This window comes from Drosophila persimilis, unplaced genomic scaffold, assembly GCF_003286085.1.
Source record: "Drosophila persimilis strain 14011-0111.01,24,50 unplaced genomic scaffold, DperRS2 tig00000431-arrow-pilon, whole genome shotgun sequence".
NCBI classification, from domain to species: Eukaryota; Metazoa; Arthropoda; class Insecta; order Diptera; family Drosophilidae; genus Drosophila; species Drosophila persimilis.
Window position 1 is genome coordinate 6112997 of NW_020825312.1, and position 13433 is coordinate 6126429.

The 13433-nt window shown below is 42.7% G+C and overlaps 1 protein-coding gene across 1 annotated transcript; it reads left to right on the top strand.

The window, feature by feature from the left end:
- Positions 1-8987: 8987 nt before the first annotated feature.
- Positions 8988-9847, top strand: LOC6597025. Its single transcript, XM_002022081.2, has 2 exons — positions 8988-9410; positions 9472-9847. Exon 1 carries the CDS (start codon positions 8988-8990, stop codon positions 9333-9335), a length of 348 nt encoding a protein of 115 aa, XP_002022117.1. The 3' UTR covers positions 9336-9410; positions 9472-9847.
- The last annotated feature ends 3586 nt before the right edge of the window (positions 9848-13433 follow it).

The following is a 13433-nucleotide window of genomic DNA, read 5'->3' on the forward strand; positions in this document are numbered from 1 at the left end:
AAACAAGATGACATTTAAAGAGTAAAAACCGAAGAAGAATCGAAGAAGATGAGGAGAAAAATAATAACAAAAAAGAGAACGTTTTGCTTGCATGCATAATGGGTAAAACAGAACAAAAACAAAAAAAAAACCATAAGAAAACGAGAAAAAAAGGAAAAAAAATCTAACATAAAGAATAATGTATTTATTTTTATTTATATAATGACGATGACGCTGATGACGATGATGTTTAGGAGGAGAGTAAATTAAATGTTATACCTTAAAACAAATATACACACACACACATGCATACACTTATACACACACACACACACGAACACAGTTATATACGAAAGCATAAATACATACATGCAATATTTATATACAGAATGAAATGTATGCCGCATAAAGCAGACGACAAGTGGAGCCCCCAACAGATGACAAGAACAAACACGAGGTCCCAATACTATACAGTTATTTTTTAACATCATATACATACATATACTATATACATACATGCATATGCCATGCAAGTGCCCCACCACCCACACACCGCACAGTGGGGCCCCATAAGTACTCGGAGCCGTAGCTTGTGTGGCCCACTGTGGCGGGCCCAGTGCGAGAGAAGCCACAGCTGATCAAAGACGCAACTACAGTTAGAAGAGCGGTGCTGTCGTCAGGAGAGGGAGAGAGATAGAGAGAGAGGAAGAGAGCAGAGGTGAGAGGTGAGAGGTGTGCGGGAACGCCGACGAGGGAGAAAGGAAGCCAGGAAGAGAACCACCGTTGTTCAGCTTAGTTGTAAACACAAAAAGAAATACTCAGTCCCTCAATCAGATCCCTCTCCGATCCGAACACCCATGCTTTTGCATCTATGTACATCCTCCCAGCCCAGTCCAGCCCAGCCCAGCCCACCCCACCCAGTCCCCCTCCCACAAACACAGTATTTTATCAAAAGAAAGCAAAATAACAAGCAGGTAACTAAAGCAAAGCGAGGTACAAGCAAGTCTATACAGGAGCAGCAACCAAATAGTAAACGAAAGTAAAGAGAACACCGATACGGACCGCCACACAAACAAATGTACTCTCCCTTACATCCACACAACCAAACACACACACACACACACACGCATACACACATGTACAGCCTAAGCATCAATGTGTGCTGCATTTGATAAAAGTAAATGAAATTAATAAATCATACAATACCAATACTATATTGTACTATATGTATATGGAAATAGCAATATTGTTTCAACCCAAGAGTAAAAATTACAAATTACAAATTACAAATCTGAAATGCTATGAAAGCGAGCAGCTGAGGAGGGAGCCGAGCCGCCACAACAGCAATAAAATCAATATTTAATATTGTAAATTTCCGATTCCAAATGAAAGCAAAACGTAAATGAAAACCAACAAAAATGTTAAGTTATTGTATAAAAACAAATCCTAAATAAAAAATGAACGCAAATACATGAAAAACTATCCTCACTATCGCCATGAAACCAGCCGTCAGGAAACCGTCAGGATTGCTTTGCGGTGTTATTCTGATATTTTCTGGTAATTGATTCCAACGGACTAGGGAGATATTACCCAGATATTCCTAAATAGAATGCTGTATTGAATGAGAATCTTCAGTTATCCGAAGTTTGTAATATGTTGTTTTTTTGTTTTATCTGGATCTCGATGCAAATTGGGAATATGTATGGTTATATACGCAATAAGCAATGGTAATTTCGCCCGACTCCATATTAAAATGGCAGCCTGAAAGTTTGCTTGGAGGTCGAATTCTAGAAGGGACTATGTGCTGATTGCCAGTCACCTGTCAGTCCGGCAAAGCCCTCTTTTGAGCGCCACTACCCCTCAATGATGGATCCATATGGACACACAAGACTTGGACTGGGGTACCGCTTATCAAGTATTAAATAACTTTCCAATTGATTGTTCCTTCTCTGTTACATGTTAAGCCATCCCCACAAGAATGCTCCAATCATCCACTGGTTGTTTTCGCTAAAACAGGCGCGTTCTTATAGCCTGAAAAGCAGACCAGATCCCTCAACTCGCAAACCGACTGCTCTGAGTTGCTGGAGAGATCTATGTTATGAGTAACCCTTGGGTTTAGTCAAAATCAAACGGAACTTCATTCGTTACAAATTCAGATATATTTGTATACCAATTATTCAGATTATTCGGAATGGAAAGACTCGCCATCATTGGATTGGCCACTGTGGTTACTGTCCCATTGATCTACGCTTTGAAGAAACACCTCCAGTCGTCCGAGCTGGCTCAGGAGGAGGAGGAGGAGGAGGAGGATCTGGATCTGGAGAATGTGGAGATGCCTGAGTATGAGGCCATGGAGCTGGCCCGTTTCATTTCGATTGTGTGCGCTGCACTGGTCGTGAAACGGCTGTATTCTCGTGAAATCTTTTATAAAATCATGATTATTTTCCTCGAGCGTATGCAGCCTTTGCAGTAATGCAAACTTCAATTCCGAGATGCCATTGATTCAATCCACCAATCAAAATGCAAGTCCTGCTTTTCACTTGCATGTTTCGATATATTTTTAAGTTGAAGTGGAAACAGGATTAACAAAATATTATTTACACGTTGCATTTTATTGGGGGGGGGGGGCACCAAATACTATAGGGGCAGTATTTCGTTAATGAAGATGAAGTACTTCTTGGGGCTTGATATCGGAATGTGGTGGAAAATGCCCAAACATCGCATGGGACCTGGTGGTAACATATAATTGATGTGCAGCTTTGGCCTGAACCAAAAGTCTGTGGCTCCTTTGACAGACAATATATAGTCTCCCATGCCTACTGATTGTTCAGTAATTCAGGAGGAGCTCAAATTCGTCGTCAGATCTCGTGAGGATGATCGCTCTTCAGTACCATCCGATCAAGCGAGAGCAAAGAGCTTCGGCTGTCATCGGATTGCCAGGTTAATTGCCGGGTCGGACCAGGGTCTCTCTGGTCTACGTCTGTGTCTAACTCTGCTGCTACAGAGAGCACCAACTATAATATAAAAGGCGGGTAGTACACGTAGTACCTCAATGTGGGGAATACTCGTACTTCACTGGGCCAGGGGCATGCCACTTTATTGTAGTTTGATACATGCTTATGTCAAAGCACTGGAACTTCAAATAAAATAGTCCCATTTGATTTTTGGTATCAGATATAAACCTGTCAGTATTTTTCCATTGGGATAATTCTAAAATTTTGGAAATTTTAAAAATTAAAGCTAAAATCTAAGGACTGAAAACGCGTCGAGAGAGGGGAATACGAATTAAGTTCGGGAGTCGATTTATCAAGTGAAATCAACGGGATCCCCCAGGAAAAATGCCTAAGGCCCGCCGAGTTCTCGTGAGCGGGACTCAAGAGCCCCAGAGAGCCAGGCGCTCTACCCCAATGAGCCAAACGACAGAAGAGCCCGTTGTCGTTGCCCCAGGGACAGTGAATAAACAGGAGCTGGCGGTCTTTGAGGTGGAGATGATCATAGACCAGCGCAGACGAGGCGGTCGCACAGAGTTTCTTCTCAAGTGGAAGCACTACTCCGAGGAGTTCAATTCCTGGGAGCCACGGTCCCATTTGATGTGTCCCAAGCTGGTGAAAGAATACTTCAAGAAGCCGCGCCAGATTGCCCGGCGATTGATCTACTACTAGGCCAGCTACCTACCAAGATCCTAGAGTCCATAAGCGATGACCAGAGCTGAGACAAACTACCACATATGTACCTTATATTTCTACACGGTCAACTACAGATACCATCGCTCGCATGGCAGACTCTAGATTCGTACACTTTACACTGCCTGCAAATATGCTACGTTGTTTGGAAAAGTTGCACACAATAAACGAGACGCCAGCGGATCTAATGGGATGGGGTAGGAAAAACGTCGCCTGACAGTTGCCTGCACAAGTTGGAGCAGAATCCTACCCCCCTTAATGGGCAGAAAATGCTTTAAAATGTTCCTTTTCGTTATTAAGGTATTCCCCTTTCTGAAAATTTCAGCTCCCGCTTGGACAAAGGCAAGGAATGCCTCTGCCACATTTTGTGTGGGCGATACGAGGCGAGAGACACAAAGCGGGTCGATAGCTTCGCCACACGCTCCACTGATTGATGAATGCTTTTAGCCCATGCGATCGGTCCATAGTTGATTGCAATTGTTTAAGGCTAACAAATCGCTTGCTGCTTCCGCATTGGCCAAATAAAAAATGACAAAAATAAAAACAGAATTCGCGGCAGGAGCACCTTTCACCCCATCGCCTCCGATCGATTCAATTAGCCAAAGCAAATCTGTAGATCTCCCAATCGCTGCTCGTTAATTAATCTCATGACGCAACTGAATAATTCAACGCGTAAGAACGCCACGATGACGCAGATCCAGAATGTAGTTTCGAGTGTATGTATCATTTTGGGTGACGAAAGAGCTGCCATCTGCCATTGCCATGTGTTTGTAACACATCCTTGAACAATCGACGTATCCATCCACTGCTCCACTGCGTCTGCCCCTTATTTCTTAACCCTTATGGAATAACAATCTTGAAAGGAATGGAATTGAAGGCGAAATAAGGAGGCCTCATCATTTCGACGGGTTTCTTCTTTGTTTGATGTGTGTGGGCTTATGAACGTACGTAGGATCCGCACAGGATGTTTTCAGTTTAAGTTGTAGCACCAGTAGGCTAGTACTCTCATTTCTGTGAAAATAAACGAAAAACGAGAGGCCTTTGGGTTCATTTGTGACAAATTCAAAAATTCATTTGCGCATTCCTATTGCTCAGAATGGATATGTTTGAAATCGTATGTGCTGCAATTATCTACGTCCTGATGAAGACAATGCTTCCAGCTGTTGTCGTACAGGAGGAAGAAGAAGATGAGGATGTGGGTGTTCCTGTTCCTGTTCCTGTGCCTCTGCCTGTGCCTGTGCGTGTGAATGTGCCTTTGGGTGTGGAGAATGAGCTCGGGAATCGGGCCAATCGGCTGCAACCTGAAGACTGGGATTATATGTTTAGCTTTGTATACGTTGCACTGATCGTCCATAACGTGCTGTGCACTGAAAAGTTTTACGAAATCATTTTTTCTTGGCTCGGACCGGCAGAGTATCAGTATTTGCGTTTCTGAGTGAGTTCTGACTTTGATGCGCTTTTTAGTAGTAAATCATTGAGCCTTAAATGTTTGTTGCAGCTTTGGTTTCAACAGCCTGGCTCACCGAGATCTGAAAGATGCTGCAGTCCTGTGTTATAGCCCTGTTGAATTGAGAGATGCCATCTAGCTACCAATTAAACGCTCAGAGCTGGTTTCCTCCACCCTGTATCGATATCTATTACAGTGGCAGAGGAAAACAGAGTTACACAAAGAATATTATTTGCTCTGGTCTTTTTATTAGAAGGGGGTGTAAGGCTATGCCACGTACAGTATCGTATGACAGGACTTTGTGGGGCACGAAGTTCCCCCCCAAAAAAGTCTACTTCAACGCACTGGGAGAATGGGAAACCAGAATCTGACTTCTTCTTCTGGTTTGTGGCCTCTCTCGATATTGATTCGAGCTAATTTATGAACTTGACTCGAAAAGACATTTATAGCAATTTATCTGGATTTGGTTTATGGGTTTCTGCCATCTGATTCAGTTCTCATTCGCATTCGCATTCGCAATCGGCTTCGGATTGGGGGGGATTGGTATAAAAAGATTAATTGGCAATCGCGGAGCTGTCAATTTTTAAATTGTTGCGCCTAAGTAAGCGGAAATGTCTCTGATCTCAGCCAGCTTGGATCCAAATAGAACTCGGATTTAGATTCGGGCTTGAGTCCGATGATGACGATGATGATGATGATGCTACCTATGGCACCCACTCAGTAATGGAGAAGGGGAACTGGATTTTGGCCATCTATCTAATGAAAGTCAGCCATCGTTAATGGTCAAACGTGTTTTCTTCTCATTGGACATATGGCCTGACGTCTACAGTGCCGCATAGAAGTCTCATGACCGCTTTTGTGATTGACGATTGATTCGGTGCTTATTTTTGTTAAAATTATTCCAATTTGGCAAGCTATAGGCTCTTTAAGTTTTTCCCTTTTCGCTTTTGTTTCCACTGTATCAGAGCTTCTATCATCAACTGCTCGCCAATTTTATCCTGAAGCCTAGGGAGTTTTCGGAATTCTAAGCTAAATTCGAAGTCTAAAAAATTATTATTTGCCATCAGTGTCCCGCCTTTAAGTTCCCACTTTAAGTAGACTTTTGACCGATTTACATCCAAGTAACTCTGTGGTTTCTAGATGAGTGATATTGTTGCAGATCTGTAAATCTAGAAAATATTTCATGTCGCAAATTCCCCCTTGGGGGAACGAGTTCTTTGTTTTCATTGTGTGGTGCATACACTTTTTGCTTTGACTGTTTTGCCATCCGTTCTCCAGCCTCGACGTTTCCCCCAGAGCTAATTTGCGAGTGCGATTCTCGTGCAGGTGCAAATTATGATGGGATCGAAACAACACAATCGATACCCAGAAAGGCAGGCATTCGGTTTTCGGGAGCCGAGGCATTTGATACCCTTGCACACCGGACGAATGATGAGAGACACGAGTAGGATATTGTAAATATTACAAAATTAATCAAATTACAAAATGTTGATCTATGATACAATATGTGTGCATAAATATATGATACAGTTATCCATATACCATAATCACTCTGTGACACCATGACAGTCATAGCACCCTCTTCTGCAAGGGTATATTTACATACATACTTTTACTAAACAGATATTAGATTAGGAGAGGAGTAGAAAGACATGAAGCGGTAAAAACCCTATCCCAGCCATCGCCAGTTACCTCTTACCGTGTGCTAGATGGATACGAAGATGGAGATCAAATCAGTATATAAAAACAACACAATCAATCGACAAAAATAAAACCAGTCGGTCGGTTGTGATTCGCGACACACGTCCACGACTATACTAATACCTCGTACTCAGTCGGAATAGATGCATAAAGATATATGTAAGCTTATAATTTATCTAGCTTATGTACTTTATACGTAATTGTACGTAAACGCCGCTCACTCCGCCAGGGGGCGCACGCTCTTCGAGGAAGAGTGTGAGCGCAGGGAACTCTTCAAATGGAAATCGTTTACTTCATTCTAGCTATAATAAAGATCCGATCATATCCAGATTCGGATAGTGCTTCCTTCAGGCTGTTACACAAATCTGATGTAGCCTAATATGCTCTTCGAGTGCAGGGTATACAAAAACGCTGCGCATGCGCCGCACGCGTCGCTGGACCACACAAAGCACACGCACACTGTCACACTCTTTAATCAAAGAATTAGTATTGGCGCATGTCTGTCTAACTGTACCCCGCAGAGACGCGCACGCGCTGCCACTCTCTCACGCCTCAACCTCATCCTCTCCCGGCGTCACAGTGTGCCAGTGCGAGAGACTCAGAGCCAAGGCAGAGTGACGGCAGTGAGACAGCAGTGGAGTCGCGCAGTCTGCGCCGTATGTAAGCAGAAGTGGAGCAAGTGTCTTCGATTTGTCTTTTGACTATCTTCTCGCTCCGCGAGGCGTCTTCGCCGACTTCTTCGGCTTCAGAGTCAGCGTTAGCGTCAGTGACATTGCCATTGCTGGCAGCAGAAGCGTAACGGAATTATTTGAATGATTCCCAATCCGATTGATCGGATCAGATCATCAATGTTTCATTCATACATACCATGTTTCGTTGGATGGGTAAAGGTGTCTGGCATGGGCATGGGGGATGGCTCATCTCTCGTATTATTGGCAGTAATGGTTTGTATTTTATCTAATTTCCCACATAAATAGCTCCAGTTCCCATGTCCACCTATTTCGACCAACAGTAGTTCTACGGATAGTACAGCGAATGTACCACCTTAATCGATACCTGTTTCTGTTCTCACTAAAAGTTAAGCTAATTTTTCTATAGAGTTTTCAATAACTCCGATTGATAGAATCATTTGTAATTCTATTGTTATATCTAGTCCATGGATACGTGAAGGGAATGTTGCCTTCTCCATGTTGCTGACTGACACAGTTCTCAGTCGTTGGTTGCCCTTGGCGCGGCTTAAGCTGGACCCCAGCTGGACGAAATCTGTTGAATTTTTAATTGTACTCGTATGTATATTCCATTGGCTATTTTTAGCTTTTCTACACACAAAATGCTAACAAGACAGAAAAAACCCGCTTAGCGTTGACCGGACTGATCGTTGCGGAAAACTCAGATAAATTATTAAATAAACAACTCGTAAACTCGAAACTCGAATGGGAATACTATGAATACGAATACGAATACGAATACGAATACGCACACGTATACGAATAGGATCTATTAATTTGATGGATCAACAGAGTTCTATTGACTTTTCTCGGCTCGGATCGGGATGTAGCATCGAAATCGGTGATTTATAACCCCCATAAAACTTTTAATGGAATTAGTGAGCCAGAGTTAATTGAACGACAGCCTTAAATGGTGGCAGCGACAATCGGGCCTCGTTTTTATGCGTTTTCTTCCTCCCAAGCCAGAACTCGAATTCTGGTTCGGCGGGACTTCGATTTGGGTTCTGGACCAGCATAGTTTAATGGCCCACAGTACACCCAGAGAAACTTAGATTTAAATACATATATATGCCATTAAATAAAATGCTCCGAGAGTGAGAATATCACAATACGAATTTATATGTATGTATTTCGTATTTAAATGAAATATTGTCAGTGTTTCAAATGGTTTCATGTTTATGTAGATTCAATATTGGCTGCATTCCGTTTACTATGAAATTTTCCTTTCAGTTTATCAGCACAGTGCCAGTGTTTGTAACTGTAGAACAGATGTTGAGTGTTGAGTAAGCATCTGGTTACTTTACTAAAAATCGTAGTACTTCATGTCGAAGTAGGCTGGTATTTTAATGCACTAGGAAACCTTTGGTTTTAGTCATACTAATCATCGGAGCTGTTTCGTTACAAATTGAAATATAGTTGTTTAGCAATTACTCTACACAATTATTCAAAATGAAAAGATTTGTGATCATTGGACTGGCCACAGCGGTTACTGTCCCATTGATTTATGCCTTGAAGAAACGCGAACGTCGGACTGAAGTGGTGCAGGCAGAGCAGGAGGAGGACGAGGAGGTGGCCCACGAGTGCGAGCAGGAGCCCCAACTGGTGGAGGAGGATGAGGATGAGCCGCGGATGGTGGAGTATGATCTGGTGGACGAAGAGGGTCACCCGCAACCTCAACGTGAAATCGGCGTTGGGGAAATAATTGTGGTTTTGTGCACTGGATTTTTCCTGTCGAAAATATTTTCGCGTGGCGTGTTCTATAAAATCCTGATGTCGAGGCTCAATCTTGTGCAGTAATGCACTTTCCTTCACCTGTGCTTAATCCTGTATCTCGTATTCTGTTTCCTGCTTCTTTCTTCTGTTCCTCCCTGAGTGAGTACTGTCTTTGTTTCGCTTTTTGACATTCACATTCATTAATAAATGTTTCTTTTAGCACAAGTATCCCCAAATTCTCTTAGCTGCCCGATCAAATCTGGAACATCGATGTAGTCAAAGAAAATTTGCCTAAAACTCGCCTTGACAGATGCATAGCCCTGGTTCCCCCTTCCATGTTTCGAGGTATATCTAAGTGGGAGTGGAAAACAGGGTTACCGCACAAAAATATCTTTCTAAAGAAAGACAGAGAACCCTTGAAACGAGCAGCTTGAATTGGACGAGATTCAATCCACGGAGACTTTAACCAAATACATCTGAAACACTTAAGGCAAATATTCTTCATTTCATTACTGAAACGCAGTGTATGCATACAAAATGTCAATAGATACGATATTACGATCGGGAACTTAAGACTCCACTGAGCCCAAAATAAAAACTACAATAAAAACTGGTCGTAGTTACTATACTTGAAGAAATTCAGCAGAATCTACAAAGATCAATAAAAAGAGTCGTAGGGATGGATCATCAGACACGATGGACAAAGACAATCGAATAGGGGGACAACAGGAAACCAGGGAACCGGGGAACCGACTGACAGAGAGGCAGAAAACTTTACGTTTTCGGGGTAAAAGCAAAACGTGTTTAGCTTTCTATTTAAACTATGCAAATTTGCATTGATTATTTATTTGTTGGCCATAACACAACACACAAAAAAAATAGAAAAAATGGAAAAAATATAAAATAAAACTGAAAAAAACTGAATAAAAACCCCTAAAAAAAGATTGTAGAAAAGAGCCATAAAAAGGAGCGTTTGCTCGATAGGCAGTGGTGCTGAGCTGGTGCTGGTGCTGGTGCTGGTGCTGGTGGCTCGGGGAAATATGCATAACCGGTCAAAGACCACAGAGAACCTGATCGCAACTCGATTTAGTTGGAACGCCCGTCCGGATTGTCTTGTCGCTTGGCTGGGATGGGACTCGGATTCGGATTTGGATTCGGATTCGATTCTCGACGCGAAGAATGAATATTTGGCAGTTGCCGAACTGTAGCTGTGCGAGTATTTCCTTAAGTTGGCCATAAAATATGATTTAGCCACTTATTATTTATGGCTTGGAACTGCTGTCGACAAAAGACAGCAGCAGCCACCCTAGCAGGTAACCAGATCTCTAATTCACATTCAGATTCGGAGCCCCCGTTGGACTCAGGGGTGGGCTGGGAACGGCAGCGGGGCACCACATGCAGCCATAACAGATCGCTTTTATGATTATTCCATTCAAATTCAATCATCGCCCTGGACATGCTCCAATAACGACAACCCGCACTCGCCAAATCCAGAATCGCTCTGTCACCTCCGCCACCTACAAGAAATCAAGATGCTCCGATAAGACAGAACGCTTGGGAGGGGAATGGGGCTCGTGCATGTGTCCCCATGCAAATGAGTCTCGGACGGATCGGACAGCAATACGGACAGCGTCAGAGCTGAACCTGTGAACCAGCTCCAAAGTGTGAGCATGGGAGTATAGTGTTCCCAGCGATCGATATCATATCAGATATGATTTAGTTCTAGAATCAATGGGATACACACTAAAATGTCTGTCTAGGGAAAAATCCGCGGTTAGCATTCCAAAAATCTTGACCGATTTCTTGTCAACGGAAAACCAAGGCTTCGGACTTATCCGATGTACTGCTTGCAGGATAATTTCTAGGAATAATCTATGTTATTCATGGATATACATATGAGATCTTTATAAGGCGGCCTCTCGTCTGGCATATTTTGATGATCAGAAGAGCCATTGCGCAGTTTGACGCTCAATGATCGTCTCCGCAGATGATTCTTAGTCATGCTGTTCAAATTTAGGGCCTGATTTCAGTGTTTTCTTCATGCCACAGCCGCAGCCATAGCTCTCGAGCTAACATGATTTTAGCATAATGGATCCCGCAGTGCCTCCCAAGGGCAGTTTATCGAATCGTTTCCAGTCGATTCCGCAGAAGAAGGAGAAGGGAGTCTTAACTGAATCAAACAGAACAGAACCGCACAGAGCAGAACAGAACAGAACAGAACAGAATAGAGTGTTTTGGTTTCTTGGAAATCTCGTTTCTGTTTCCTTATAATTGCTAATTTATTTATTTATTTTATACCTACTTTTTTCTGCTCTTTCTTTATTTTTTTGGAAAAATACACACGAAAACAAGAAGGGAAGGGTCGGACCGAAGATTTGAATACTCTCTGCCAGAGACAGATCAAAATATTCAAGTATTATGGCTTATTCCTATGACAGCCAATGATATATGATATATGTAGATATATGCGATATTAATTTGAACGATAAATTAGTCTCCAAATTGTGGGAATACTTACATCATTATCGTTAAGTACTGACTAGCGAACTAAGGGTTAGGATTAACAAGGGTACAGATCAGGTACAGAAACATCAACCAATTGGCTGTCAAAGCCAAAATACTCTCAAATCGCAGGTGGGAACGAATCTGAAAATCGGCAAAATTTCAAACGGACTGCGAAACGAGGGAACTGGGGGCTGCGTAACAAGTTGTTCGATCTGTTAATTTGCCAAAGATATACTCGTAAAACAACGCACAAAAATCGATAACAATAAAAATTAGGGGACAAAAACAAGACCAAATGAAACACTTTCTTTTCGCTATGCAAATCTCAAAATGAAGTAAAAATTGATGATAATTTATCCGGCGTATGCAGCGACACAAAGGCTTTTACCGGCGACGGGACTTTTAGGCAACAGCCGCAGCTGTTGGCAGATGATACCGATTGAACACGACTTTAACGATGATGTTGATGAGTCAGGGGCCACTGCCACTCCCCTGGGCGGACAGTGAGAGAACTCGTTTTGGGGCTAAGTGAGACATCATGTCTAATCACTCCACTCCACTCCAATATTTGTTTTGGGGCGTGTATGCAAGCGTGTTGCATGCAAATCCGATATCAAAGACATACTACATATAGCATGAATACAGATATTTTCCAAGGCAAAAGCCATCATCAACGGACGGACGGACAGACACTGCTGACAAGCTGTTGAAATGGCCAAAACGTTTTCATTAGCCAAGCAGATCAGCGCGTTACCAGAAGAAGAATCTCGCCACGGCACAGAGCCGGAGATCTCTGCTTCTACTTCTGCTTCTGCTGGTGGGGTTGGGGCTTTTGTGCTTTGACGCTCTAAGGCTTTTGGGGGTTTCGTCGCTTGTAGACGAAAAATGAATGCCGTGCGGCATTCGTTTAAGTTATTAAGCATAAAACTTAAATTAGAGGCACCATTAGCGATTATCATTAGAGCTGCGTGTCCGGTCCGGTTTGATTCCAATCCCATCCATTCGATTTCTGTCTAGTTCCATTTCTGTTCCACTCTCCATCGCTGTCCGATCCGAAGCCATCAGATTTTGATGCCAAGGACTCACTCCCTCTGAAGAACCCAAATGTACCCCCCACAACAACGAATGGCTATGGTTTTAAGAGACTTGAAAATTGGACATCAATTGGTATGGTATTACGGCCTATTCATAATTATCAATGAAACAGGAATCCACATACATGTATTTATGGCCAATACTGCAAGTACAACAACTAATATTCAGATGATTTAAGAACTTGAATGAATCCCCAGACAAAGGCCAAAAAGCCTCTCCAATGAACGTAGCATACTGGAATGAATTTGACCCTGTGGGTCGGTTGCAATGATTAGCGGTAGCCAAGACTTAGGAATTGGCATACTCGTAGAGAGACTGTCGATCCGATATGAGAGCCGCCGGATTGTAGAAGAGAACCGAAGTGTTGATAAATATGATAAGCCCGAAACGGAACGGCTAATTAAGCGAAGGCTGAACGAGATTTGAGACCATTACCATATGAGAATAGTGTCTCTTGGACGCTGATCGTAATCACAGTCACCATCTGATGATGATGATCCTCACGATCATCATCACGATGATAGATAAAATATGCTAAGTGTACACAAATCGCCCATCTTCGATCTCCGATCTCTTGCTCAG

Excerpts from the sequence above, each read along its gene's own strand:
- LOC6597025 (XM_002022081.2), top strand. The coding sequence starts at position 8,988 with ATGAAAAGATTTGTGATCATTGGACTGGCCACAGCGGTTACTGTCCCA.